The sequence below is a fragment of the Poromitra crassiceps genome (genome assembly GCF_964638095.1).
Source record: "Poromitra crassiceps genome assembly, chromosome: 5".
Classification (NCBI taxonomy): Eukaryota; Metazoa; Chordata; class Actinopteri; order Beryciformes; family Melamphaidae; genus Poromitra; species Poromitra crassiceps.
The window spans coordinates 50,285,350-50,312,139 of record NC_139642.1 but is presented as its reverse complement, the minus strand read 5'-3'; the positions used below and the strand labels follow the sequence as shown (position 1 = coordinate 50,312,139).

Genomic DNA, 26,790 nt, shown 5'->3' with positions numbered 1-26,790 from the left:
TGTGAGTAAAGCTGCTTAATTGTTTTCCTCTGCTCCTCATTACCTCAGGCTGAACACCTGCAGACCAGGGCCCGTATTTATCAAGCGTCTCAGAGTGCCATTTTAGTCGTAAGTGCTGAGAATTTGTGAAATTTAGTCCTACTCTCACACTTAAGAATAAAAGCTTTTTATCAACCTTCTTAAAACTAGGAAACACTCCTACTCCCCCAGCTATTTAGGAGTCCTCAGGAGGTGTCCTAAGTGGTTAGGAGTTGCCAGCAGGGAAATGTTGATAGGACACTGTACCATTTCTTCTCACAGTCTGTTGGTGAGCGAACACAATGTACCGTACTTGTGATGCATTCAGCTCCAATGCAATATGCTCCCATGCCTTCTTCTTGTCTCGACTGGTGAGAGTTGGGCTGAACTTTCCTTTGATTATTTGTTTCCTCTGCTCTACTAACTCCACTAAGCACAGCGTGTCATCCTCCCTCCAATTCGGCTTTCTTTTGGATTCCATGTTTGCTCATCATACAGCCTATATAACCTGGCTATATAGGGTAGTCAATTGACAGCACACCAGTTTCGAGTCAGTTGTGGGATTAGGTAAATTGGGTGGATTAGGAAACATTTAGCCTATTCTTGAGTCATTTTCAATGTAGGCTATCTTGTATTATTTTGTTGATAATTTCTTCTGAAATTATTGGTGAATATATGCTACACTCCCATTGTGCATTTCACTGTTGAATCATCTCTATTTAGGATATTCGTGCATAAGGGATTCCATTCAGCGATTGGCCATTCCTGTGTACTTGGAATTGCGTCATCAACATTTCCCTTTACGGCACACACATCTGTCATAAATCAGCTCTGAGATTGACACTTAGGATTCAGTCCTACACCTCGCTGAAAGAGGGAGTGAGATGCATAATAACTGACTTTTAAGTGCAGCTTTTGGCTGGGAATTTTTTTGCTCATAAGTGTACTCTTAGCAGTGTTCTTAGGAGTAATTCTAGGAAGCTTGATAAATACGGGCCCTGATTGCTGATGCAGCTCTGCTTAGTATATAAGCTGGCTTGCTGCTGGGACACGTCAGTCTACCTCTGAATCCAGCCCAGCAGCACCTGCAGTTTGCTTGATCTTTTTTGCCCATACCTTTACTTTCTTAGGTCCTGGCACAATAGGTGCCAGGCTTTATTGTTTTAGTTTAACCTGGTAAGTTCGGTAGTTATATTTTCGTTCTTAGTGTTAGTTTAGTTTTCCTAAATTATTCTTTAACATTTTGAATTGGTAGCTTAAGGAGAGGGGCTGGCTTCGACGGCCCTATATGGGCCAGCCCAGACCCCTCTCCCTTTTGCTTATTTTGGCCGAACTGCCAGGTTTTCTTATTTTATGGTTTTGGGCTTCTTTTTCTATCAGGAATTGGGAAATAAATAAAAACCCTATCCTTTCTGATCTTTGTGTTGGCGTCCTTTTATGTTATGTTCTCCACTGGAGCCTGTTTTGATTTATGTATTGTGGAGGCCGTAACATAATGGGGGCTCGTCGATCGCGAGGTTTTTTTTGTACTGAGAGTTGTGTGTTTTGACCACCTCAGTAGGCTAGTAGCGTGCTTTGAGCAGTTTTTTTCTGTAAGCACGTTTACTTTATTTTGATCTATGGCACTTTAAAAATTTTGGATTTGTGATTGAGACAGCAAGTGTCTCAAGTGCCTGAGTTTGGTGCGGTGTTTTTGCGCACCTGTTTTGGACGCCACAGTTTGTGTGCTGCTGAGTGGGCAGTGTGTTTTTCTAGTGCGTGGTGCTGCGCTTTGGCTGTGAGCTTTGTCTGTGTCGTGTTTGCGGCGGACCAGTTTTTTTTTTGCCTGTTGTTGCGTTTGCGATATTTCTTTTGTTGTCTATTGGCAATTTGATTGACATCTCCCTTTAAGATGGAGTTTAAAATAGAGGATTTTGTGGCACATCCTTCTCTTGAGGTATTTGATAAATGTACAAAAGAGAACTTGATTTCCATTGCGGGTCATTATAGTGTAACTGTGTCAAAACAATCTAAAAAGCAGGAAATTAAATCTGAAGTATGGTCTGCCCTACAGGAGAAAGGAGTTTTGTTCTCCGATGGTGGAAGTGTGTCAGAGTCAGCTGTAAAGCAGAGCCCAGAACACTTGATTAGAATGAGGGAGATTGATCTAGAGATGAGACGTATGGAGCTCCAAGAGAAAGAGCTAAATGCAAGGCTGCGGGAAAAGGAGCTTGATGCCCGAGTGAATATACGAGAGATAGAGGAGAGAACTAAACTTCGGCTAAGAGAGCTGGAAGTAAATCAGTCTTCTCCTGACTCTCAGAATGTGGCTACTCCCCGCTCAGAATTTGATGTCACAAAGTGCATCGGTATGATCCCTCCATTTAGTGGAAAAGATGTTGATAAATATTTCAACTTGTTTGAGCGAGTGGCGACGACCTTGAAATGGCCAAGGAATGTTTGGCCTTTGCTTCTCCAGTGTGTGTTGACTGGGAAATCCCAGGAAGCATATGCTTCTTTGTCAACAGATGCGAGTCTGGACTACGATCAGGTGAAAGTCGTGGTGCTTAGGGCCCTGGAATTGGTTCCGGAGGCCTACCGGCAGAAGTTTCGTCGGTTTAGAAGGAGTGATGATATGACTTATGCTGAGTTTGGCCGAGAGAAGAAAGCACTATTTGATCGCTGGTGTAACTCTAAAAATGTCACTGATTTTGACCAGCTGCGTGAGTTAATTCTTATAGAGGAATTTAGAAACTGTCTGCCAGATAGAATTGCAACTTACATTAATGAGCAGAAGGTGGGTAAATTATCTGCAGCTGCTATCCTTGCTGACGAGTACGTCCTCACTCACAAGGACAGTTTTGATAGCTTTCATTCATCTTTTTCGGAGCGTGGCTCTCATTGCTCATCCTGGCGCAATTTCCACTCCAATTCGGAGAATAGTGTCCCGGTCAAGAGTTTTACTCCACCCAAGTCAAGTGTTGAAGCGGAGGAAAAGTCTGGTGGTGAGGTTGTTAGACTAAAGCCCTTTTGCACTTATTGCAGGAAAAGTGGTCACACTATGAATAATTGCTTTGCTCTAAATAACAAAAATATGTAGGTGTTTCTTTGAAATGCGGATTTCGAATTGGAGACGGTGGTCTCTTTTGCTTCAGGCCTTCAATTTGGAAGTCAGACATGTCCGTGGAAAAGACAATGTCCTGGCCGACACTTTGTTGCGCTCTTTTTCTGACGACTGAATACCTCATGTTGCACTCCCGGTATTCGCCATCATAGGGTGGGGGTGTTGTGTGTGGCCATGAAGATCTCACATGGTATGTATCAAGGCACATTCATGTGTATACATCCTGTGTGAGTAAAGCTGCTTAATTGTTTTCCTCTGCTCCTCATTACCTCAGGCTGAACACCTGTAGACCTGATTGCTGATGCAGCTCTGCTTAGTATATAAGCTGGCTTGCTGCTGGGACACGTCAGTCTACCTCTGAATCCAGCCCAGCAGCACCTGCAGTTTGTTTGATCTTTTTTGCCCATACCGTTACTTTCTTAGGTCCTGGCACAATAGGTGCCAGGCTTTATTGTTTTAGTTTAACCTGGTAAGTTCGGTAGTTATATTTTCGTTCTTAGTGTTAGTTTAGTTTTCCTAAATTATTCTTTAACATTTTGAATTGGTAGCTTAAGGAGAGGGGCTGGCTTCGACGGCCCTATATGGGCCAGCCCAGACCCCTCTCCCTTTTGCTTATTTTGGCCGAACTGCCAGGTTTTCTTATTTTATGGTTTTGGGTTTCTTTTTCTTTCAGGAATTGGGAAATAAATAAAAACCCTATCCTTTTTGATCTTTGTGTTGGCGTCCTTTCATGTTATGTTCTCCACTTGAGCCTGTTTTGATTTATGTATTGTGGAGGCCGTAACACAGCAACAACAGCAAAATGTGGTTTCTTTTCTCTTCTTTCAGAACAAAACCTTTTTAAATATCGATATGGTTTACACCAAAGTGCAAATATATGTTTGTACTATATATATATATATATTAAGTATATTTATAATATTTCTAATTAACTACAAGTTGTCTTGCAAGAAGGTTGAGGCGTTTAGAGTATTATGGCACATTTCAAAACCAAAGAGAAAACACAGGGCATATACTACAACAATAGGCAATGCAAACTTTACGATACACTTATATATAGATATATTTTGTGACCAAAGTTTGTAATTAATACATTAATATTTGATAACACATTTAAAAAGCATTACATCAATATTGTTATCATCAGGATATCGGTTTGCAGATTAAATGTCTTTACTGCAGTCCCCTCACGTGTTCTCATATTCCTCATCATCCTGAAGCTAATACAACGTACCACGCCGCCTCCAATCAGTGCCGCAGGGGAAGTCAAGCCCGCCTTCCAAAACAAAGAACCACCCATCCCAGAAAGCAAAGGACAAGATGAAAAGAAAACCCAACCATTCAGCACTTTCCTATCTTCTGTTCCTGCCCAAACTGTTCCAAGGTTAGAAGAACACGTGTCTTCCCACCTAGCACCAATGCAACATCTTACACTGTGACTTTTTTTCTTGCAATAACCAATAGTGACACAAATTGTACAGATATATAGCTATAGATTAATGTATATACCTCCAGTGTGTGTACACAATCTGACCACCTCCTCTGATGAGATCAGAACCACCTCGTTGTGACAAGAGAGCGCCACAGAAAGAGTGCATGCAAGAAGAGTACAAGAGCCCAATTCAGCATTGAGAGAATCAGAACTGCCATTGGTGCAATGTCAATTTTCTTATATTTTTCCTCTTTTTTTTTTTAAAGGGGGTATTGGAAAGACTTTGCTTCTCTGAACGTTCTGTGGCATGGGGCTCCTATCCCTCTGCCTCTTCAGCGTTGCCCTTTCCTCTAATTTAGTCAGGAGCTCAGTGACTCGGCAGGATCTTGGTCTGGAGTACAGGGCTTTGGCCCACTTAAAGCTTGGTCCATTCACTTCTCCAGGGATTATTCTGTTGCTTTAGGCTAAACAGATACCTTAGAAGTAGTTGGATGTATCGAAGCGCAGATTGCAAAATTCAATAGATAGTGCTTTTTTTTGGAGGGGGGGGGGGTTGGGTTTCTAGTTTAGTTTTAGGGATTCTTTTTGTTTTTAAAGACAGAGGATCTTAGGAGGACAAGCAACGTTAAGGGAGAAATGTGAGAGTGCTCCTCACTTGGCAGTCATCATCTGGACAAACTCTGTAGAAAAAGAACAGAGAGAAAAAAGACAGTAAGCCAGGTATAACTACGGTACACTTTTTTTTTTTTTTAAGATTTGATCTCGGTATGAATTTGGTTTTATTCTGTCCACCCCCCCCCCCCCCCCCATTTCATTGTTTTATGTTAGATTATTTTTTGATTTAATTATTGTATTTGTGAAGCACTTTCTAATATTGTTAAGAAAAAAGTGCTATATAAATAATAATCTTAATTAATTAAGATTATTATTATTATTACAACAGTGAAGAATTTGGTAGCTGTCAATTCTTTCAGACATTCATATCAGATGTGAAAGGCTGCTGTAAACGCTATGTAGCATTTGACCCATTTTCCTGCTTTCTTTTAAAAGCCAAACTAAACAAGGCATCAATACAAAATAGTGTTGTTTAATGTTTATTGTGTCAGCATCCATAATTGTCACATCTGCAAACTCTAAAAGGGAACGACTATGGGGCAGTTTAGTGTATCAGGCAGTGTATTCAATTATTCGAGAGGGAGGAAACGGGTGAAGGAGGCTACAGAGGACAAAGAGGAGAGGATGACAAATGTCTCCAGGAAATGGAAGAAAGCAGAAGAAAAGGGGGACAGCTCACCCTCATAGTTGACCTGCCCATCTCCATCAATGTCAGCCTCGCGGATCATTTCGTCCACCTCCTCGTCAGTGAGCTTCTCCCCTAGGTTGGTCATGACGTGCCGTAGCTCTGCTGCACTGATGTAGCCGTTACCATCCTGCAGGGGGCACCACAAGTAACTGTTGTGCTCAATGGACCATTTTACTACTAGTTAAAGTGGAATAGCACTGAAATAAGTTGCCACAACACTACAGAGGAGTCTACTCTGCCTCCCAACTTTGTGGTCGAGTAAACCTACAGTTTCATGGAGAACAAGGCAACAAACAAACATTAACACCCAAGTCATTTCCAATCTGTCGACTGCCTCTACACAGGTCAGAAACCAGCCTCGGCAGTAACCATCTTTATCACCAAGATTTTCAGATAATTACAACCCTACAACCCAAGATTAAAATAACAATAATAAATAAATAAAGGTGTAAATCCCCAACTGTCAACACAACGCATTCCTATCGGGGTACTTGGCAGCATTCTCCCTCTTAAGCCTCAGGTTAGCCGGCAGCGCTCCTGGCACTAACTGCCTGCTCTGTGCCAGCAGTGGCCCCTACAGCAGATTCACATGGTTGTGGCTTGTGGCTTGCCTAGCTGATGTGACTGGGTGTTAGGTGGTTCTGGCATTGCCCAAACAGCAAAACATGAAATGGGAGCTGTCAAACAGCAGGGGAAAGTTGGGTCAACCAAGAATCGGCAGGACATAGCACGTGGGAGGATCACGCTATTCCCACCAGTTCCCTTCCGCTCCGACCATGACACATACCCCCAATCCGGCTTCCCACCCGCAGACAGTCAATCTTGCCTGTATGGATGCCCGACCAAGCCGGAGGTAACACGGGGGCGCGAACCTGCGACCCTCGTGTTGGTAGGCAGGGAATCTACCGCACACTACCCGGATGCCCCTCTGACAGCCATTCATTGTTTGCTTACAGCGGCAATATCTCAAAAACAAACTGTCAAATACAACATCAACCAACATCTTAGTGACACATATACAAGAAAGTTTTTTTTTACCCTTATGCTGGTTAACTGCAAGAAAATGACATTATGTGACTGGCCTCATTCTTTTATTTTTTATTTCTTAATCAATAAGGTAACAAAAACAAAATAAGACGAAAAAAAAAGAAAAATTAAAACAAGCCAGCCTCTTTTGCTGTGTTTACAGTAAGCACTTACCAATACCAGCTTGCTTACTTTTAGGTCAAAATGCAGTGTTTCTCTGCAAAATAAGCAACAGGCTTGCAGGTCGGCATATGTTTACATAACACAAGCAAAGCATGAAATGTTCTGACATCATTTTGCTGGAGCTGCAGGTTGTAAGCACTAAGCACTAAGCAGTAAGAAATGTAAGTCCTGTCAATGAGTTCTTCCTATTAGCTTGTGAGTCAGATTATAGCTCAGCAATAAGTCCCTGAGGCCAACTTCATTCTCGGCCCGCTGTCAAACAAAGCCTTCCTCTAAGCCAGTGATACTCAACTTGCGGCCCGGGGGCCAGATGCAGCCTGCGATAGGGTGCAGAGTGGCCCCCCTGACCATTTTCTAATTCTCAATGAAAGCGAATGTTAAATCAAGTTTGACTGAGCTCCAGCTAAATTGTCAAATACTGCCGTCTGCTCGCCACCCAGCCACTTATGTACTTAACCTACTAACTATCCTGAGTGCACAAAATTGGCAAAATAAACTACGGCTGACACCCCCAAAAACCGCCACCGAAAAATGTATAAGAATCTGTGTTTATTAACTGGCCCCTGACCTCCTGTCATTTTACAAAAAGCAAGTTGAGTATCCCTGCTCTAAGCCATACTGTTCAAACCATTAAGATGGTGGCATACTTTACGCTACCTTGTCAAAGACTCTGAAGGCTTCTCTGATCTCCTCCTCACTGTCGGTGTCTTTCATCTTCCTGGCCATCATGGTGAGGAACTCAGGAAAATCAATTGTACCATTACCTAAACAGACACACACAGACAGAGTTAATTATTTTTACTGAAGCAATTATTCACAATTCTTTTTGTAATTAATTTTTGAGGCATTTATATTACAGCATTTCAATCTTAGGATTTAATACCTTTATGCCACTAAATACACCAACCCTACTTACTTTTTACATAACTTCCTTAGCGGATTCAGTTACGAGGTTCTTGTATGCACAAGTTCAAGAATCAGTATGCTAGTAAGTACAGATTGTGTTCAGTCCAACAGTGTCATATAAACCTAATCAAATCACGATTTATTCCACTGTAGCTTCCTAGTTGATCAGCTGCCTTAATGTCTTCTATGGAGAAGGTAACAGTACACTTGGCTTTCTAGTAAACATGAACTGGACAGTTATCAAATCATTTAATCATTTAACATTACATACTTACACTATATCACATGAATGTATACACACTGCTTATATAACAATGTACATTATTATAAAACAGCAGAGTATGTGTTGTCTTATGATCATGATCACTATGCAGCAGGTCACACAGGATTGCGTATTGAGTTGTGTGAAAATTTGGAAAGTGTGGAGACGCAAACACAACTTTTACTTCCTTTTATTACGCAGATACTGCTCAATAAATAAAACATGATTTGCATAAAAAATATTTTGTAAACCGCTTTTGGGTGCCTTGAAAAGCACTACATAAATGCAATCAATTATTATTAATTATTATAAACCACAATTCAGTCTGGTAAAGGTAATTAGGATCAAAACATTCAGAATACTAATATACTTGTCAAAACAGCCACCAATGTCAGAGATGGTATAGAGAGCCAAAGTCCCTCCCCTCCTGGTCGGACCCTATGCGAACCAGCGTCTGAAAAAATATGGGTGGTGGTGAACAGAGATAGATTTTTTTTTACCCTGTTTGAATTGTGCCATGGGTACACATGATGTTTGTCAGTTTAAAAAACAACTTTGCACGTCTCTCTCCCACCAGGCTGTGTTGGTGTGTGACGTATATTGTGTGAGACAAGAGATGTCGTTGATTGAGCGGTTTCATACAAAAACTAAACGTTACGTTTCAGTTTTATGACAAACGGCAGCTTTCTTGACATGCAAAGTTATCTTTTAAATTAAGGTACATTTTACTTGATGGCACAATTCAAACTGGATTAGAAAAAAAAGTATCGTTCCTCACCGTTCACCACCATTCATAATTTTTCAGACGCCGGTTCGTATGCTGAGGCAGGAAGTGACGCTGAGATGGGCTCTCTAGATAACGCAGAACTGCTGTTGTCACTACTGGGTCTGGTTGGTGTGAGTGGAAACATCAATACACAATACATATCTGAAATATGACGCTGGTGGAAACCAGAGCCACACTGCCAAATGAGGGAGGTGCACCTGTAGTATTGGAATTGGTGCCGCTTCAGCTCCAAGTACTCATAACTAGCAAATAAAGCCATCCAGATACGGATGCAACATGCACTTTCCACCAAAACTTTCCAGGAAGAGGAAATTGCAGGACGGCATTTCTTCGAACTCGGTGAAAAAGGAGATTCTAAAAGAGTGTTTTCTGCCTTCAAAATAAAATGGTGAAATCTGTCACCAACATTTTTGGAAAGAACAAAATAATTAAGTGATGTTGTAATAAATGTAAAAAAAAATATAGGCCAATACTAGATAGCATGAACGGCTACTAAGTGAGTACTACTTGTATTGGTACTCGTATCACTTGACCTACTAAAGAGTTCTTGGTACTTGTATTGGTTCTTTAAACATTTTTATCAAAGCACCTCCGGCAGTCACGCATTAAGCTGTGGTGTATGCTCACAAGAACATGTTACTATGTACTACGTGCCTGCTGCTGTATGTGCTATTAAATCATTCCATTTAAATGGTAGGGATTTTAAAGTTGGTAAGAGTGTAATTTTCTTATCGTCGTGTGTAGGCCTGTTCCCCCTCACCGTCAGCATCCACCTCATTGATCATGTCCTGCAGCTCGGCCTCAGTGGGGTTCTGTCCCAGAGAACGCATCACAGTCCCCAGCTCCTTGGTGGTGATGGTGCCGTCACCATCCTTGTCAAACAGCGAGAAGGCCTCCTTGAACTCTGTTTGGATGCATTGACAGAAAGGGCACAGGTTAGTGAAGATGCATTGCTTTGGATCCATTATGGGGCCCATTCTCTTCAACCTTTATATGCTCCCTCTAGGCCTAATTATGCAAAAAAACAAAGTAGCTTTAGCTTATCATAACTACGCAGACGACACTCAGCTGTATATAACTCTTTCCTCAGCTGACTATGCTCCCATAGAATCATTGTGCCAGTGCATTGACCAAATAAATAACTGGATGCGCCAGAATTTCCTACAGCTAAACAAAGACAAAACAGAGGTGGTCGTCTTTGGTCCCAAAGAACAAAGGCTTAAAATCACTGCACGCCTTGAGTCTCGATCCCTGAAGCCTAAGGATCAAGTCAAAAATCTTGGCGTTATTATTGATTCCGATCTCAACTTTAACTCCCACATTAAGGCAATCAGAAAATCAGCTTTTTATCATCTTAAAAATATAGCAAGAATTAGGGGCTACATGTCCAGACAGGATCTAGAAAAACTAATTCACGCCTTCATCTATAGTAGGTTAGACTACTTCAATAGCCTTTTCTCTGGTCTCTCCAAAAAATAACTTAGGCAACTTCAGCTTATTCAGAATGCTGCTGCTAGAGTTCTAACGAAGACTAAGAAAGCTGATCATATCACTCCAGTTCTTCAGTCCTTACACTGGTTGCCAGTGTGTCATAGAATATATTTTAAAATACTGTTATTAGTCTATAAATCACAACCCATTGATACCTGATGCAGCATTTGTGTGTGTATCCCTTTAAGACAGCGGACCGCATGACGCGGTCTTAAAGGGATGCACACACAAATGAGGGATATACACGCAAATGCTGCATCAGATATCAATGGGTTACTGGCCTAGGCCCAAAATACATCGCTGAATTGCTCCCACGCTACGAACCGTCTAGACCTCTCAGGTCAGCAGGGTCCAGCTTATTAACTGTCCCTAGGATCAAATCAAATCATGGGAAGGCCGCATTTACCCACTATGCTTCTGCTAGCTGGAATAAATTGCCTGAAGACCTCAGATCTGCCCCAACTTTACTTACTTTTAAAAATAGACTAAAGACTTTTATGTTTACCGTCGCTTTTAACTGCTGACAGCTGTTTCTCAATCACGATTATACAATTGGTTTTAAAACATAGATGATTGTAATTGTGTGTAGTCATGTTTCTTATATAGTCATGATGTCGGGGGACTCAATATAGATAAATTGATTTATTCTATTATGCAAACCCAATGAGTCCTCTATACGTTTTTAGCTCTTTTTGCAACTGCTGCGCCTGTTGCTTAATGCACTTTTTATACTCTTTTTTTTTTTAAGTTTTGTTGTGATGCTTTTAAATGTCCATTTTATTCTCTTCTTTTATTCTTTTATTTTCCTGCCAACCATTTTATGTGAAGCACTTTGAATTGCCTCTGTGTATGAAATGTGCTATACAAATAAACATGACTTGACTAAAATGATGTTATCTATGGTTAATGAAGGGAGTACTCACCAGCGATCTGTTCCTCAGTCAGTTGATCAGCCTGTTGAGGAAAGCGTAACAAGGTTACTTGCAGTTGCAGCATTTGAGCCAGAGTGATATTTCAGGCAGGTCAACAGAAACAATTATCTTGACTGCTTCACACATATAGTCATCAGGTTTCCCCTAGAATGGAGTTGTAGCAGCGGTGGTGAAGCCCAATTTTCTTTATTTCACTTGCAAAGCGCGCCCTGCCTAGTGACTAGTCCTGTCCTGTGTAGTAGGACAGCCAGTCAATACAAGTGTATTAGGCAATTAGGGATGTAATGGTATGACATTTCACAGTATGGTACAGTATCTACCAAAATATCATGGCATTTCACAATATTATTTCCCCCCATTTGAATTAAACATACATATGGCCCATCCAAAAAAACAACCTTTTCAAAAATAACGGCTTTTCACAATAACAGTCTTTCTCAATTTGGAGGTAAATAACAGAATTTAGTGCTTTATTTTTTTGAGGGGGACATTTTAACCACATTTCACGTGTCCCCCATGCTTCCTACACCTGTGCGTTGTGCTGACATGATCAGGTAAGCGACGGAGCACAACGTTTCTTGTTTACCGTTATATGCTTTACTCACAAGTGTGTGAATTGACTGGATATGAAGCATCTGTAATATAAGGTTAGTTTCTAAAGAAAAAATCTATAGCAGCGGTGGCCATATTTCAGCAGCGGTGGTGCACCGCTGCTGAATGCATATAGGGGAAACACTGGTAATAGAATAGGATTCTTATTGACATGTTGCCAGTTTAAATTAATGTCTTGTTGACCATAGACTGCAGAGTTAATTTGACAAAATAAATTGTTTTCTACAATCCTCATGTAGACGATAGGCTATATTAGGCAGAGATGTGGACTTGAGACTTGGTAACTTGGACTCGAATCAAGTCACTGTTTTGATGACCTGTCACCTGACAACAAATAAATGACTTGAGACTCGACTTGGAAGTTAAAAGACTTGTGACTTGACTTGACACATGATGACTTGTTTGTGTTAGTCGGTTTAAACATTAAATATGAAATACCGCATCACAGTTGTATGCCTCTACCAAAAAATCTAGTCGCAGTGAGTCTAAATTTCAATTTTCCTTTCAGTCAAAAGGGGGATTTCGACCAGGAGAGGCCGGAGCAAAGTCAGCAGCAGCAAACACATACACAGCCAACCCTAACAGAAGCTTTTCAGATGCACACAACATAATGCTACACGCCACTTTTTCAAACTTTTATATAAAAGGAGTGTATGTTGAAGTACATGGGATTTGTTGTTGTTTTCACCGTGGTATCGAAATGGTATGGAGAATTGTGGAATTTCACTGGTATTGGTATCGAGACATCCCTAGTCCTACTTGGGAATTACTTGAGACTTGGACCAAAGTGACTTGGTTCCACCATGATGTCTGATATTAGGTCATGCAGTTCAATCTCCCTAACATACAAGAATCTGGCTTCTAAAAAATGTCTTAAATGAGGTTCAGGTTTAAGCATATATAGACTAGCTTGTATTTTATAAATGAAAGTTGAATGTGTTCGTACACTGAAGTGATTCACAAATACAAGTAAAAGAAAGAATAGGCTATTGCAAACAGCAAACACTTAGGCCTACACCTCACACTTTGAGGAAACAGCCCAATATTTCTCTATCAAACAAAAAGCAAACTAACTTGAGACGCATTGATCGCCTTTTTTTCAGTTTTGAGCCGATTCCGATCGCTGAATTTGGTATCTGCGAATACTGATTCTGATACAGAGCTCTTGGCAACTCTCTCTGCAGCCTCCACCTTTACATAGTAGCTGGCTCCTAACAGTGACATCAGTTAGTATTTGGTTTGGTGCCACACCACATTTGATAAAGTGGCAAACCCCCCAAATATTTCCAAAACTAAGGACATGTTGTTGAGTTGGCTAAGTGCTAGCGTTACTAGCTCACTAATATAACTTACTAGCACTATTTCATGTTGTGTTATAGTGGGTTAATGCTCAATGCCATGCGCAAGCTTTGAATGGAATCTGGATCGGAACGTGGATCGGTGATGTCAGTCCAATATGTGAATTACATCAGCATCGGCACCCAATACCGATATCCCATCTGTAAAACTAACTAAATCTCATCTGTCTATCTATGCCACTGCAGACAGAAATGATTTCCCAGTTTGGTTCCTACTGAATCAGGCCACAGTGAAATGCTGAATGTGATTCTGTGTGCACCACATGATCACACTAACACTTTACATAACACTTTATTCAGTGATTTTCTGCGGGTGTAGAATGCATTTAGGCCATCACTTAATTTGGAAGACTGATGCTTTTTGACATTAGTTTATTAAAGCAGACAGTAGGAGGGCATATTGAGTAGGAAGCCGGGCCTTCAACTGGAAGGCTTGGGTTCAAGCCGCCGTGATCTATCTTTGGAAAGCATTCATCTAACAGCTTAAGAGCTCCAGGACATTAAGATGTCTGGAATAAACAGAAAGAAAGAAAGAAATATATCAGGCATTTGAAAATTATTTTGCCTTCATCAGAAAGGACTTTTATTCCTGGCCTGTATCTCTCATGGCCTTTGTGAAGACATGAAATTGGTTTCACATTGTTTCTGAGGGAGACGGTCAATCTAATTTTCTGAGACTTCACTGCCATTTGAAACTGATTCAACCAAAGAATAAAAGTACTAGTAGCACTACCAGAAGCAGCGCCTTAGCTACTGCATCACTGTCATGTAGCTCTGGACAAACACTCACGTATAGCCTAGAACTTGGGTGAAATGTCTATATCTATTTTTTTCTTTCTTTTTATATGCAACTTTGCATATATACCCTTACCTAGGACTATTTCATATGACCCCACCATGCTAAGAATAGGGTGCCAAGGTTATAATGACCAGCTGCTGCTCCAAGAGCACTTTTACCTTTTATTATAACTTGTAATAATTTTTTTTTTGAATTGAGCCTATTACAATCAGACACCAGATCAGCTTTAAACTGAATGTGAAACTTCTTTCTGCCATCCTAGGTCCTCTCAGGCCTCAGTCAACATGCCCACTTCAGGCTGAGGAAGTGTGATGAGGGACGCGTATAAATACTCCACTCCCCGAAATACATGCGCCTGCTATAATTAGTGAGACACGAACAGGGTCGCCAATGTAGCACACTGAATCTCACCGCCACTAACCAGCACTTTGTATCTTTTTAGTGAACGGATGTGGGGGCTTGCTTCATCATCACAGCACTAGCCCTTGTGCCAACTGTTGCTTTTGAGTGTGTGTTTTGCCTTGTGTCTTCGTCAAGGTATGATTCTGAGATAACAAACTAATTGACATGATGAGAGATAACAAACTTAACATTGTGCTATGGAGCAAACCTCGCCGGCCTGTAATCCTAGGGTGTTGCTGTAGTGTTAAATAAGTGATTAGATCAGTTGATGATGTCATGTCACCGTACAGCCTGGGGACTCGTTTTAAAAAAGGACGACCAAAAGCAGCAATGAAACTCATGTAGCTCCACGGCTAACCTTGATGCAACTAATAAAGAAGATGCCAATGTCTTAAGCTTAAAAGAGGCCAACACCCATGATGACCTGACACTCAACCAGTGTTTCCGTTAAGACAAGAACGGTGCCGGTCAACGTGCCCGGCATGATTTCAGTTTTCCGGACAATTGGAATAAATTCCGGTCACAAAATTGTTCTGTGTTTATTGAGCTTAAAAACAATTGATAGCAGGTTACCTATTTGTTTGTTTCAAGTTCTGTGTTCGGCCACAGCTATGCCGTTTTACGTGCAATCGGGCTGAAACCTTCAGGGTGTGTAAAGGGCACCCATGCGGGTGACCTGACGTAGCTGGATTTTTTAATTAGGGCAGATTAATTGCCCTAAGGGTGAGGCTATGGTTCAGTGATGATGTCATCTAGAATCGGGAGGAACCAGACGGAGAGGATGGCTTCCGCCCCTGGGCTGTGCGGGTGACCTGACGGACCCAGATTTTTTAATTAGGTGATTGCCGTAATTATGATGTCATAGAGCAGGCGAGGGCGAGGTGATTCATGAGAGCACCTCGTAGGTACCTACTGCACCTTGTCTGTAACAGAGCCCACAGCATAAGAATTTCACACGTGCATACTTGGTACAACGGTGTGACAATAAAAATCTTGAATCTATTTTAATATGACTCAAATTGTGCTGCTTGAGGGGGGATTATTTACCCGGACCTGCCGGCAGATTTTAATTTGTCTTTTGACTTTTATGAATTTTACCGGTCAAAGTCCGGCAATTACCAGACAACGGAAACTCAGCACTCAACAGTGCCTGGCCCTCAAAGATGGGAGAGGTGAGAATTCAGACTAATAATAATAATCTCACTCATATAATAAGGCAAGGGATTCCGTGCCGTGCGGCCCACAATTGCTTGAGCAGGCGAGGCCGCGCTGCATCCGCGAGCACACGCAGTGCGTCTGCAAGACCTTGACGGCAAACCAATTAACGCTGCCAGTTGAACGGGCGAGCACGCACAGCTTGCAAGCTGTGTGCGCTAGAAATACTGGAAATGACCGTGCGAACTGCGAAGCGCATTCTATTTCTAGTAATAATAATAATAAACATGTTTCCATGAGCACTTACTCTAGTAGTTACTGGTGAAGGATACATGCTTTCTAACCAAATCCTTGCTTTGGCAAAACCAAGCAGATTAAATCCAACATTTCTTTAGCCCAGGGTGGTTATGCCAAGTGTTGCTCTGGTCCATTTCAATGAGTCACCATGGGGAGAGGAGAGGGGGAAGGTAAGGAGGAGGGAGGTAAGGAGGAGGGAGAGACAGACTGCAGAGCATCCACTGTGGTCATTGCCAACCAACTCAATGGTGCTGAAGCAAGCAGTGTCTGGATCAGAGCAAATTTAAAATGCATCCGGTGTAAAGTGCTGAATCGCCAAGGCAAATAAATAGTGACGTTACTGCTGGCTTTCTGCTCTATCAGAAAATAAAATATTATTTAACACTGTTGCATGGACAGAAGAGGCAACCACATGGGTTGGAGATTAAATCTAATGTTAGACAGATACATATTTTATTATTAATATTATGCAACTGGATGGGATGCTGTAACCTGTTCCATTCCTTGCTTGACAGACTATAATCTATTGACAAAAAACAAATACAGACTTGTGGTAAGGGCCCAGTCCTGTCCACAAAAACAATTGTGAGATAAAGGACGAGGCACGGGGAACAGAGATGCATTGTCCCGCAACAATAAGACCTTTTTACAATTCGCATTCCTTTTTTTTTAGAGCGTGCACTGCGGGTCCTGACAGCCTACTGCACCAAGCATGGTTTGGTTCAATGCGGGGGGGAAGGGAGGCGTATGGTAGAGAAAGGGGCGAGGAAGGAGGGGTGGCAAAGAGGATCATTCAGGAGGAGCAGAATGCGGTGCAACGTTGTGGTGCAATACGCAACAGAAGAAGAGATGCTGTCATGTCTCGTTGCGAGAACACATCGGTAAAATAGTAAAAACACCAGCTTCAAAAACGTCACGTCAAATTGGCGTAGCAATCGTTACCAATTGTGATCTGCATACAAACTAGTATAGCCTATTTCGAGCTGTATTACACTCAGTCAAAACACACTGCCGCTGTGCCGACAAGAGGTAGGTTACAATACATTACTGCCCAGGCTGCACACCAACGTGTCATGTGGGATGCGAAAAGGCTAGTTACAGCAAGCTAGTTAGTGAGATGACAGCGATCTTGTAACGAGGGCTTCAAGCTAACGGCGGATGATCTATTTTTACACTGCCACCCTTTCACCACCACGCCCACTTTGGATCCAAAGCTAAAGGCTGCAAAGTAAACCTTGATTCGGGCACTGAGGGTGAAACGAAAGCCTTTCAGTAACGCTATTTGCCAACAGCGAAACAAACTTGCTAATTAACAGATACCATTCCATGAGGATGTCGTCTGCCCTCGTTCCACTAGTCTAGAACAAGCTGCGCAGTTGATGGTTCAGAGTACAGAAAAAGGCTTCTGCAACTGTTGCCAACACTGGCGTTAATTTAAAGGCCACACAATTATTATAAATACATGTTCGCCCTGCCCATTTGAGGTGTTCTGTGGTAACTGCTAACGGACAGTAGCTGGCACACAACTTAGCTAACGAGTGTGCTAACGTTAATGATACGTTTACTTAGATTGTAACGTTAAAGTAACTTGGCGAGCTAGCAAGTTTGGAGTTGGGTAATTAGCATTAGCTGGCTTGGAAAGAGTGTTTTGATGCCCATTAACATTAAAATGGTTTAATTAAGACAACTCTGCAACGTTAGTTATTGCAACGAAGACAGTCTCAAAAAGCAGTCCGACAGATTGTGACAAAATTAGCTCTAGTAGTGGGGGGCTAACGTTGTTAGCCTATACTCACCATTGTCCCGTAGTCTTCAGGCACCTTTGAGATGACAAAATATCTACCACCAGCTTTGGTAGGCCGTAGGCGATGTGCGTATTAGATAATTTGGTCAAATTTAACCCTTAAACGTTATCGAAGTATTTCTCCAAACAAGTTGGCGAGATAATGTGCCAAAGTGGCGTAGAGTTGCACGGAAATCTCAAATCCAGAGATGCCACCGGCGTGCCGTGCTACTTCATTTGTACTTTATCCCTCCGCGATAGCCTTCCACGCAGCCGTCAATGCGTTATCTACTACACACTGCACAGTGCACATATGGCACCGCATTAACTTATTAATATGTTCGTCACTGAACTTGCACTTATGATCCTGCAAGTCCATCCGCCGTTTAACAAAATGCAAAACCCTGCTTCTTGGCGCACTATATGGAAGAAGCGCGCAAAGATACCGCACACTGAAAGTATCTCTCTCTCTCTCTCTCTCTCTCTCTCTCTCTCTCTCTCTCTCTCTCTCTCTCTCTCTCTCTCTCTCTCTCTCTCTCTCTCTCTCTCTCCCCCTCTCCCTCTCTCTCTCTCTCACACACACACACACACACACACACACACACACACACACACACACACACACACACACACACACTTGTCTGTCTGTCACACACACGCGCGCACACACACACACACACACACACACGTGCAGATTCTACGTGCAGATGTTGAGTAGAAGTGCATTTTACTTACTATTATTACTTAGCCTACTAAATACTGTTATTTCCATCACTAATTTATTGTTTCAAGTAAACCGGATGATATCTATATCTATCTATCTATCTATCTATCTATCTATCTATCTATCTAGTAAGGCAAAACAACATTTTGCAGAATAGAATAGTATAATATAGTTATTTCATCTAGTCAGCAATGACTAGATAGATAAATAGACAGACAGACAGACAGACAGATATGGGTTCAGCTATACAAAGGACAATGTCTCCCTCTGTTGGAGTGCTTTGTTATTCACATTTTTCAAAAACAATTCTCCCACTGAGGAGGAGGACATTGGGAGCACTGAGATAAATGTCAAGATGTTTATTGTCACTCCGGTTGTACAAGTACACTCGTGAAATTCTTAGGCCGGGAGGCTCCACAGGACATCAAATATAAGCAAAAAGCAACACGTGATAAATATCAAACATATTAAAAAGAACAAAAACACACATTCAATAATAGTATACATTTGAAAAGAGAAAAACAACAATGAAGAACACTAACAATGGCAGTGCAAGGTGCTACAATGAAATAAATGGTGTGAGATGTAATCTTTTTTAGTATTGCACTTAGTCAATATTACAATCAGTCAGTCATATTGCACTCCAAACTTGTACAAGGGTGTGTGTGTGTGTGTGTGTGTGTGTGTGTGTGTGTGTGTGTGTGTGTGTGTGTGTGTGTGTGTGTGTGTTATTTGTTGAGGAGTCTTATGGCCTGTGGGAAGAAGGGGCAGGAGGCTGAACAGGCTGTATTTCAAACAGTGCTGTGATTCCTCTGTGTATGTCTCTCTGGCATACTGTTTTCACTTTAGCTTCATCACACAAGCATTTACCAATAGCATTTGGAGCAAAGGGACCCCACAGCATGTTGTGACCCAAACCGGAAACGGTTTGCCTCTGCTCTCTCTGCAGAGTGTCGTCCTCACAGAGACACATGTGTGGCTCAGAGTGGGGGAAACAGCGTTTGAACAGTGGTCTGAGTTGGGGCCTGGAGTGACAGATACTGCTGTACATCCAGGCCAATGTCTTCAGCATCCAATTCAGAGCCTGCTTGATGGTGACAGAGATGGCGTTAAAGAGGGAGTAAGTGCAACAGACTCCGAGGAGCATCAGCAGACAGTTGGCCACCTGGTATAGCTGGCTGCCTTCGTGGTGCCCCCTCTGGCTGCTCACAAAGTCCCCAAAGCCCACTGTACTAAAAGCCACAAAGCAGAAGTACAGCGACTCCGAGTAGCTCCAGCCCTCCATGGCTGAGTAGAGGGTGGCAGCTCCGCACGCTACCACCAGGGCGGCAACGAGGAGGACGAGTGTGACTTGGTACACAGATGGCTTCTTCCACTCCTTGTTTCTCCCACCTTCGTTGCCTCTGTCCTCCTCTCCCTGAGTGTGACCTGCTGCTGTGCAGAGCCCAGTGTCATCGTGTTGCGTTCTCCTCCTGTGGCACCAGCATATGAGGAGGCCCAGAAATGTGATGACTCTCTCCAGGAAGAGATTGAAGAAGAGCATGGTTGCTGAGCATCCTAGCAAACCGTAGAGAACAAGCAGGACTTTGCCCGTGGTGGTGGATGGGGTTGTCATTCCAAATCCTGTCAGAATGACATTAGGGTAAAGGTCCAATCTGTGATATTGCAGACACTGTCCTGTTACGTAATTTATGGTTTTCTCTGAAATTTATTGTTTCAGCATTTCATGCAATGGCTAAGAGTATATGACAATTTGTTTACCTCTCTAATGTTTAAGTTTGGTGTAAAAAAAAAGAATTGTTTGAGTTGTGATGGTTTATGATATGGAGGACAGCATAATCATCCACAATTAGAAATGGCTTAATGAATATTAATCTATAAATAAATAGCCTACAAAAATAAATACATGTATAAAATATGCAGAAAAGGTACGCCCCGCCCGGTGGCTCACCTGGTAGAGCGTATACCATAATGGCTTAGTCCTTCCTGCGGCCGGCCCGGGTTCGAATCCAACCCACAGCCCTTTGCCACATGTCATCCCCTCTCTCTCTCCCTAACCTTCCTGTCTGCTAATTGTCCTATCCAATAAATGCAAAATGCAAATAATTCAATAAATAAATAAGATGAACTAAAAATAAAAGTGAAGTTTGTGAAGTGAACCGAGTTCACTAAGAGTCCATGGAACTGTGCAATGTCCACATCTGTTCTGTGAGCTAATATATACAAGTTTTATTTACCGGACTTGCTGCGAGAGTAGCACAGTATGATAACTATGCTATATCCTGTGTAAACTCATTTTATCATCCTCCTTATCATCCCTGTCTCTGTCTGTTCAGACAGATAAACTCTGTCACGGACTATAGGGGCTGTGCATGATGTCATGTCTGATAACTTGAGAAAAACAAGAATGACCCCTGGTTGACTGAGGTCTGACAGCTCAGCTCGACCATAGGTAGGCCATACATTTTGGGTGGTTCGCTTTATTCTCAAGGCATGGATCATCTTCATTCATTTACTCTACATGTACTCTCTCCTCTATAAACTCTCATCAACCAGCAATCAATGTCACAGAGTAATTGACTTATTCCACTGTTGAGCTCACAGCCAGGGACTCAACACTGCAGTGCAGTGGTGGTGCCCTCATCTTTTAAAGCTGCATAATGGATTTTCCAACCACTAGAGGGTGACAGATACCGCAAAACATTTGTAATTTATGGGAGGGGCAGAGGGGCGGGATTGTTCAAAAATCTGTGATGGTTTTTCAATCAGGAGAGACTAGTATGAATGTTCAAAACATTTATGATGATGATACATGATAGAACAAACAAGATTCAAGTTTGGCATATGGCTCCATCATGAAACTCCTCCTGCGATGATGAGAGGAGGCATCAGAAATGCGTATAATAGAAATCCCGCCCACGGGGAATCAACACGACCTCACTTAAAGGGCCCAATATTTCAGAGTGAAACATTGATTGTAGGCGGGACCAGAGCGGGACCAGCGACTGGGAGGAATTTGATTGGACAACAGGCCGCTAGAGAGGCAGGACATTGTTTGTGGAGTTTGATTGGACCACTGAAAAGTGGGTGCACTATTCTATTGTGACAGCGCTGAGTTGGATGCTAGCCTTGCAAACGTTCAGTTGAGGAGGACTAACTGCCCTTCATCTCTCCCTTTACCGGAGCAGACCGGCGTACCCCTCGAGCTACCGGAGGCGGAGACGAGGGTCAGGACGACTATTTTGTACTGGAATTGAGGCCATACATGTTTGTGCTGCCCTCCGCAGGAAAATCAGCTAGTTGACGTTAGCTCTGTGTCAGTACTGCATCGCACAGTTGCCGGAAAATGACGGTTGGAGATTCATTGATAGCTGTCATGTCATGATATTATTGGTTGAAATTTGCTAGTACATGCCGATGTAAGCACACTGTAGATTTGGTTATAGTCTCGCTTGCCAGACTTCCCTCCCTTCCGGGAGAGAAGCTGGACAAGTACACAACTTCCGCCCACTGCAAACACTGGGTGTAAGCTTTAGGCCAGACGGGAACGAAGAACGTTCCCGTCACGTGAGTTCACGTGACTGGCTGGTTTACCAGGCTAACAGGCTGCTGGTATAAGCCAATACATCCATGGTAAGCTCTGCCATTGGTGGCGACCATTTCAGTCGGCAGCAGAAGAAAATCCCTTTCCGCTCACTCCAAGCTCTGCCATTGGCTGACTGCCCAGCTGCGACCATATATGGATTCCCTTTCCGCTCCCTCCGTGACGAATCTGTTGATCTCAAATGCCTGCGCCGCTGTGAAACAACATCAACAATGCTAGCTCGTTGCTACACGCTGAAAACAATTGGATCCCCCGTTGCAGGGAGAGAGTCTGTCAAGCGAGACTAGGTTAAACCAAACAGAGCATTTCTTTTCCCCGCAAGTAAAGAGTGGAGATCTGCACTGCCAGACTCTCTCCCGGAAGGGAGGGAACTCTGGCAAGCGAGACTAATTTCCTGAAGACAATATGGTTGAATTTTCACGTGAAAAATCAAAGAAATTGGATTTTTGTTGGCTGTGTGTTTGTGTGGACAGTTAGATAGGAGCAGAACACGGTGGGAATGAGAAAGATTCAATCAGTCGATGGTAGGGGTGCTCCAAAAAATCGATTCTGAAAGGATCGCGATTCTTAATGCCACGATTCCTGGATTGATTCCAAACTCCCAAGAATCGATTCTTCTTCGTATTGTTAAAAAAAAAAAAAAAAAAAAAAAAAAAAAATTACAGTGCACCTGAACGCAACATGCAAGATACCGGCTGAATAAGTGTCCAAATGTTCGTGTCATTTGTACTGTACTGCCACAGTGCCACCACCTCTTGCACGTAAGAACTCTGGTTAATGTATTCCCCCAAAATCTATAAATCCTTCTCAAAGTCTACAGATCCCCCCAGCCTATAAATCCATCTTATCTGAAGAACATAAGGGGGGAATTCCCCCCTAGTTTGCAAAATTAAGTTGAATTTGAAGTTCAGCATTAATACATTTGTCATTTCTTGTCTTAGATTTACCTTTGTGTTTTATTGCAATATAAAACTACATAATTGAGAATCGATTCTAGATTCTGGAATCGAGAATCGTCGGAATCGAGAATCGTTGGAATCGAGAATCGTTGGAATCGAGAATCGATTCTGGAATCGGATCGTGACCCCAGGAATCGGAATCGGATCGGATCGTGGCTTAGCCGGATCGGAGCACCCCTAGTCGATGGAATCACTGTGAAATGTCAAACATAACCCTTATCACTGTCCTGTTTGGAAACCTTTATGGTGACAATGTCACTGCCTCCACATCTGTTATGTAGTATGTACACCATGAAATGACCGCAGTCAGTAAACATTTAAGTTGTTGTAAAAAGGAAATTGATCCACACTAAGTGCAATCTCTCCCTCGTTTTCTGCAGTGACAGAGTGGGCATTGAGGTAGTGTAGAGACAGTTTTAACTTGACAACAAAAACATTCTAAATTGAACCCCAGCTCACTTCCTGTTGCAGTGTTTGCTAGTACAGGACATCTGCGAAAACATCTATAGAATAGACGTCTATAGAATAAATGCTGTACATTTTGATCTGCTGTTTTCATAATCAGGGGCTCCATATTGCTAGGCTTATGAGGTCTGTCTGATTGGTTGCATTCTAATTTATACTTAAGTTTTTGTTCTTTCTTTCTTTCTTTCTTTCTTTCTTTCTTTCTTTCTTTCTTTCTTTCTTTCTTTCTTTCTTTCTTTCTTTCTTTCTTTCTTTCTTTCTTAAAAAGTGTGTTTGTATAGCCTACAGCAGTTATACTCAACTCGTGGCCCGGGGGCCAGATGCGGCTCGCGATAGGGTGCAGAGTGACCCCCCGACCATTTTTTTTAATTCACAATGAAAACTGACATTAAATAAAGTTTGACTGAGCTCCAGCTAAATTGTCAAATATCGCCGCCTGCTTGCCGCCCAGGCACTTATATGTTCTTAACTAACTTAACTTAACTAAAACAGTAACTATCCTGTGTGCACAAAATTGTCAGACTAAACTCTGGCTGACACCTCAAAAACCGACAATCAGCTACAGAAAAATGTATATTAATCATATAAATGATGAGAAGCTTGTCAATAGCACTCTGAACGTGTGAAATCCCACTCTGACTTGCCGTTGAACTTGTGAACTTTCAAGAACTCTGAGGTCTGTCTAAAAAAAGATGTCTCACAGCTGTTGCGTTTGACTCACCAATGGTGGAGACTACAGTTCCCACAAAGTAGAAGGCTCCTGGGAAGTCCCAGAGGGCTCTGCCTGGTTCCGTCCGGATGCCTGCAGTCCTGGCCTCCTCATAGTGGTGCAACAGAGAGCTCAGGTCTTCATGACTAATGTGATGCACATGACTGAATTCCCTCAGCCTCTTCTCCCAGAGCCGGTGTGCCTGTAGCTCTGCTGGCCTCTCCAAGGAAGAGAACATGGCAGCACCGGCCAGCATGTAAACAGCAATGAGCACACCAAGCAGGTAGAAGCAAGCCGTTTCCCTGCTTGGGCACACAGATGGACAGCAGCACAAAGACTCTTTCCTCATTTCCATACAGACCTATAGTGGGCCCTGACAAGCAACACCATAGGTGGGTTTTGCCCAACTTGTTATTCCTTTATCACAGCTTTAATCGTGTCTACAGTCTCCCAATCTGAAAGTCCCTGAGAGTCTGTCTTCTGATGTTCTGCAGGCGGCTTTAACAGTGAGAGTCTGTCTTCTGAGGTTCTGCAGGTGGCTCAGTCACTTTAATGGTCTAATTCCTACTGCTTATCAGCAGCTCAATAATCAATATTTACCATCCCTTTATGAGTCACAAACATGCACACACATGTGCACACTCTCACCCTATCATACACACACGCACACGCACGCGCACACACACATGCACGCACTTATACACACAGACGGACGCGCGCCCATGCGTGCACACATGCACACACACATATTTGACAACTGGTTTATTAGGATCTAGCCATTTTTCACTATTGTTTATCAGAGGATTTCCCTTGTGCTTTCAGAACCATTTCACAACCACTAAAAGTGTGGGGTCAGGATCGCACGTTTTTCTTCATCATTACTGACTCATAGCAGGGAAAACCACAATCGTATATCTCCTTGGTGTGACATCATACATTGGCTTCCTAATGTCATGGCAGCACCGATGAAATGCAGTGACCTTGGTCACAGCATGTTTTAGATAAAGTGGAACAGTCGATTCTGACATCTCATCGAAATCTTCACTGTTTCTAGACCTGATGCCATACAATAGTCAAGTCAAGTCAAGTTTATTTGTATAGCCCTAATTCACAAGCATGTCCCAGAAGGCTTCACAGAAAATATGTCTAGCTAATTCTAGCTGACACAACAGTAGCAAATTACAGTAGTAATGATAACACATTGAACAATTGATAGAGAAATATGGAAAATATATAAATATAGGATAGAGCAGAGCAGAGAGCAGGAGAAGGGAGGGGGGAGGGAGAGCGGGGGGATGTGGGGGAGGAGAGAGCAGGGAGAGGGAGGAGGTGGGGAGGGAATAGGAAATGTGGGGGAGGAGAGAACAGGGAAGGAGAGGTGGGGAAGGAGCAGGGGAAGGGAGAAAGAGAAAGATTATGGGTGCCATGCTTTAGAATAGTGTGGGGGGAGAGTTCAGGAAGGGGAGGAGGTGGGGAGGGAGAACAGGGGGAGTATGACGGCCCCTGCACACCAACATGGGCGGTGAGCGATGTACTCGCTATCGCCCAGTCAGCCCTGCCCCGCTGCTACAGCGTGGTTGGCTGCCTTGCTGTATTTCCGTCTTCATTTGGTCGATTTCGAAATGCCCCTCCTTCCCTCGCTGCAATTGAAGACGGAAATACAGCAAGGCAGCCAACCAAGCTGAAGCAGCGGGGCAGGGCTTGACAGGGCGAGTGCGAGTACATGCGAGTTGATCGCTGTTGTAGAATGGAATTTCACCACTCTTATTATCAGCTTATATAAACTGTTATAATTGTTATATAGAGGATGAGGAGTGGTGAAATTCCATTCTACAACAATCGCGTTTGGTGAGAATAAGAAGAAGGGGGTCAGAGAGAGAGTATGTGGAGAGAACAGGGAGAGGAGGGCTAGCTGACACAACAGTAACAAATTACAGTCCTGTAAGGCCAAGAGACAAGTTCAAAAAGGTATTTGTCAGCATGAATGGCATTCAAATATGGTGTATATTAACGCAGACACTTCCCGGCAGTGATGCAATCATTTTCCTTTGAAATGAGGCAAGTATAAATCAGTTGGTCAGGACACATCCCTTTCCTGTGGTCCATAAGGAATCTGGCCATGCCTGGGACAGAACAAAAAATACTAATGCATCCTGCTTCAGCCAAGTTCCTCGCATGTCTTGAGAAAATAAACAAAACTCCCACACAATTCATTCCTTAATTTTGTCTGTCCCACCTGTTCACGCTTACAATCTGTAACATTCTCTAATTAAGACAATAAATCTGAAGGTTCTCGGAAATTGCTGTTCTGTTCACTAGCTTTATGTGACTATTTCTGGCTTTTTGTGACTATTTCTGGCTTTTTGTGATTATTTCTGTCAATAAAACAAAGCCAAACGCCCCCACAGGTCGTTAATCTAGAGGTCAGAACCTTCTAAGACTTCTAAAATTAGTATACTAGTGACAATGCTATGCAGAGA

General features: G+C 42.6%; 2 protein-coding genes across 2 annotated transcripts; both read right to left on the bottom strand.

The window, feature by feature from the left end:
* Window positions 1–1,510: 1,510 nt before the first annotated feature.
* calm3a (calmodulin 3a (phosphorylase kinase, delta)) lies at window positions 1,511–18,219 on the bottom strand. The gene is made up of 6 exons (XM_083637827.1): window positions 17,863–18,219; window positions 11,435–11,465; window positions 9,781–9,924; window positions 7,723–7,829; window positions 5,848–5,983; window positions 1,511–5,233 (listed from the first exon to the last, which is right to left on the bottom strand). The coding sequence occupies exons 1-6, from the start codon at window positions 17,863–17,865 to the stop codon at window positions 5,205–5,207; spliced, it is 450 nt and encodes a 149-aa protein (XP_083493953.1). The 5' UTR covers window positions 17,866–18,219; the 3' UTR covers window positions 1,511–5,204.
* A 1,099-nt stretch (window positions 18,220–19,318) lies between these two features.
* Window positions 19,319–24,659, bottom strand: LOC310776568 (potassium channel subfamily K member 13; the record flags this gene model as incomplete). The annotated part of the gene is made up of 2 exons (XM_083636747.1): window positions 19,319–20,196; window positions 24,323–24,659. The coding sequence occupies 2 exons, from the start codon at window positions 24,657–24,659 to the stop codon at window positions 19,319–19,321; spliced, it is 1,215 nt and encodes a 404-aa protein (XP_083492873.1).
* Between the last annotated feature and the right edge of the window lie 2,131 nt (window positions 24,660–26,790).

Bases quoted from the DNA above. Each gene is read 5' to 3' on its own strand.
- calm3a (XM_083637827.1), bottom strand. The intron at 7,830-9,780 runs GTGAGGGGGAAC...GTGTCTGTTTAG, and splicing joins CAATGAGGTGGATGCTGACG to GTAATGGTACAATTGATTTT. The intron at 5,234-5,847 runs GTGAGCTGTCCC...CTTTTTCTACAG, and splicing joins TGGGCAGGTCAACTATGAGG to AGTTTGTCCAGATGATGACT.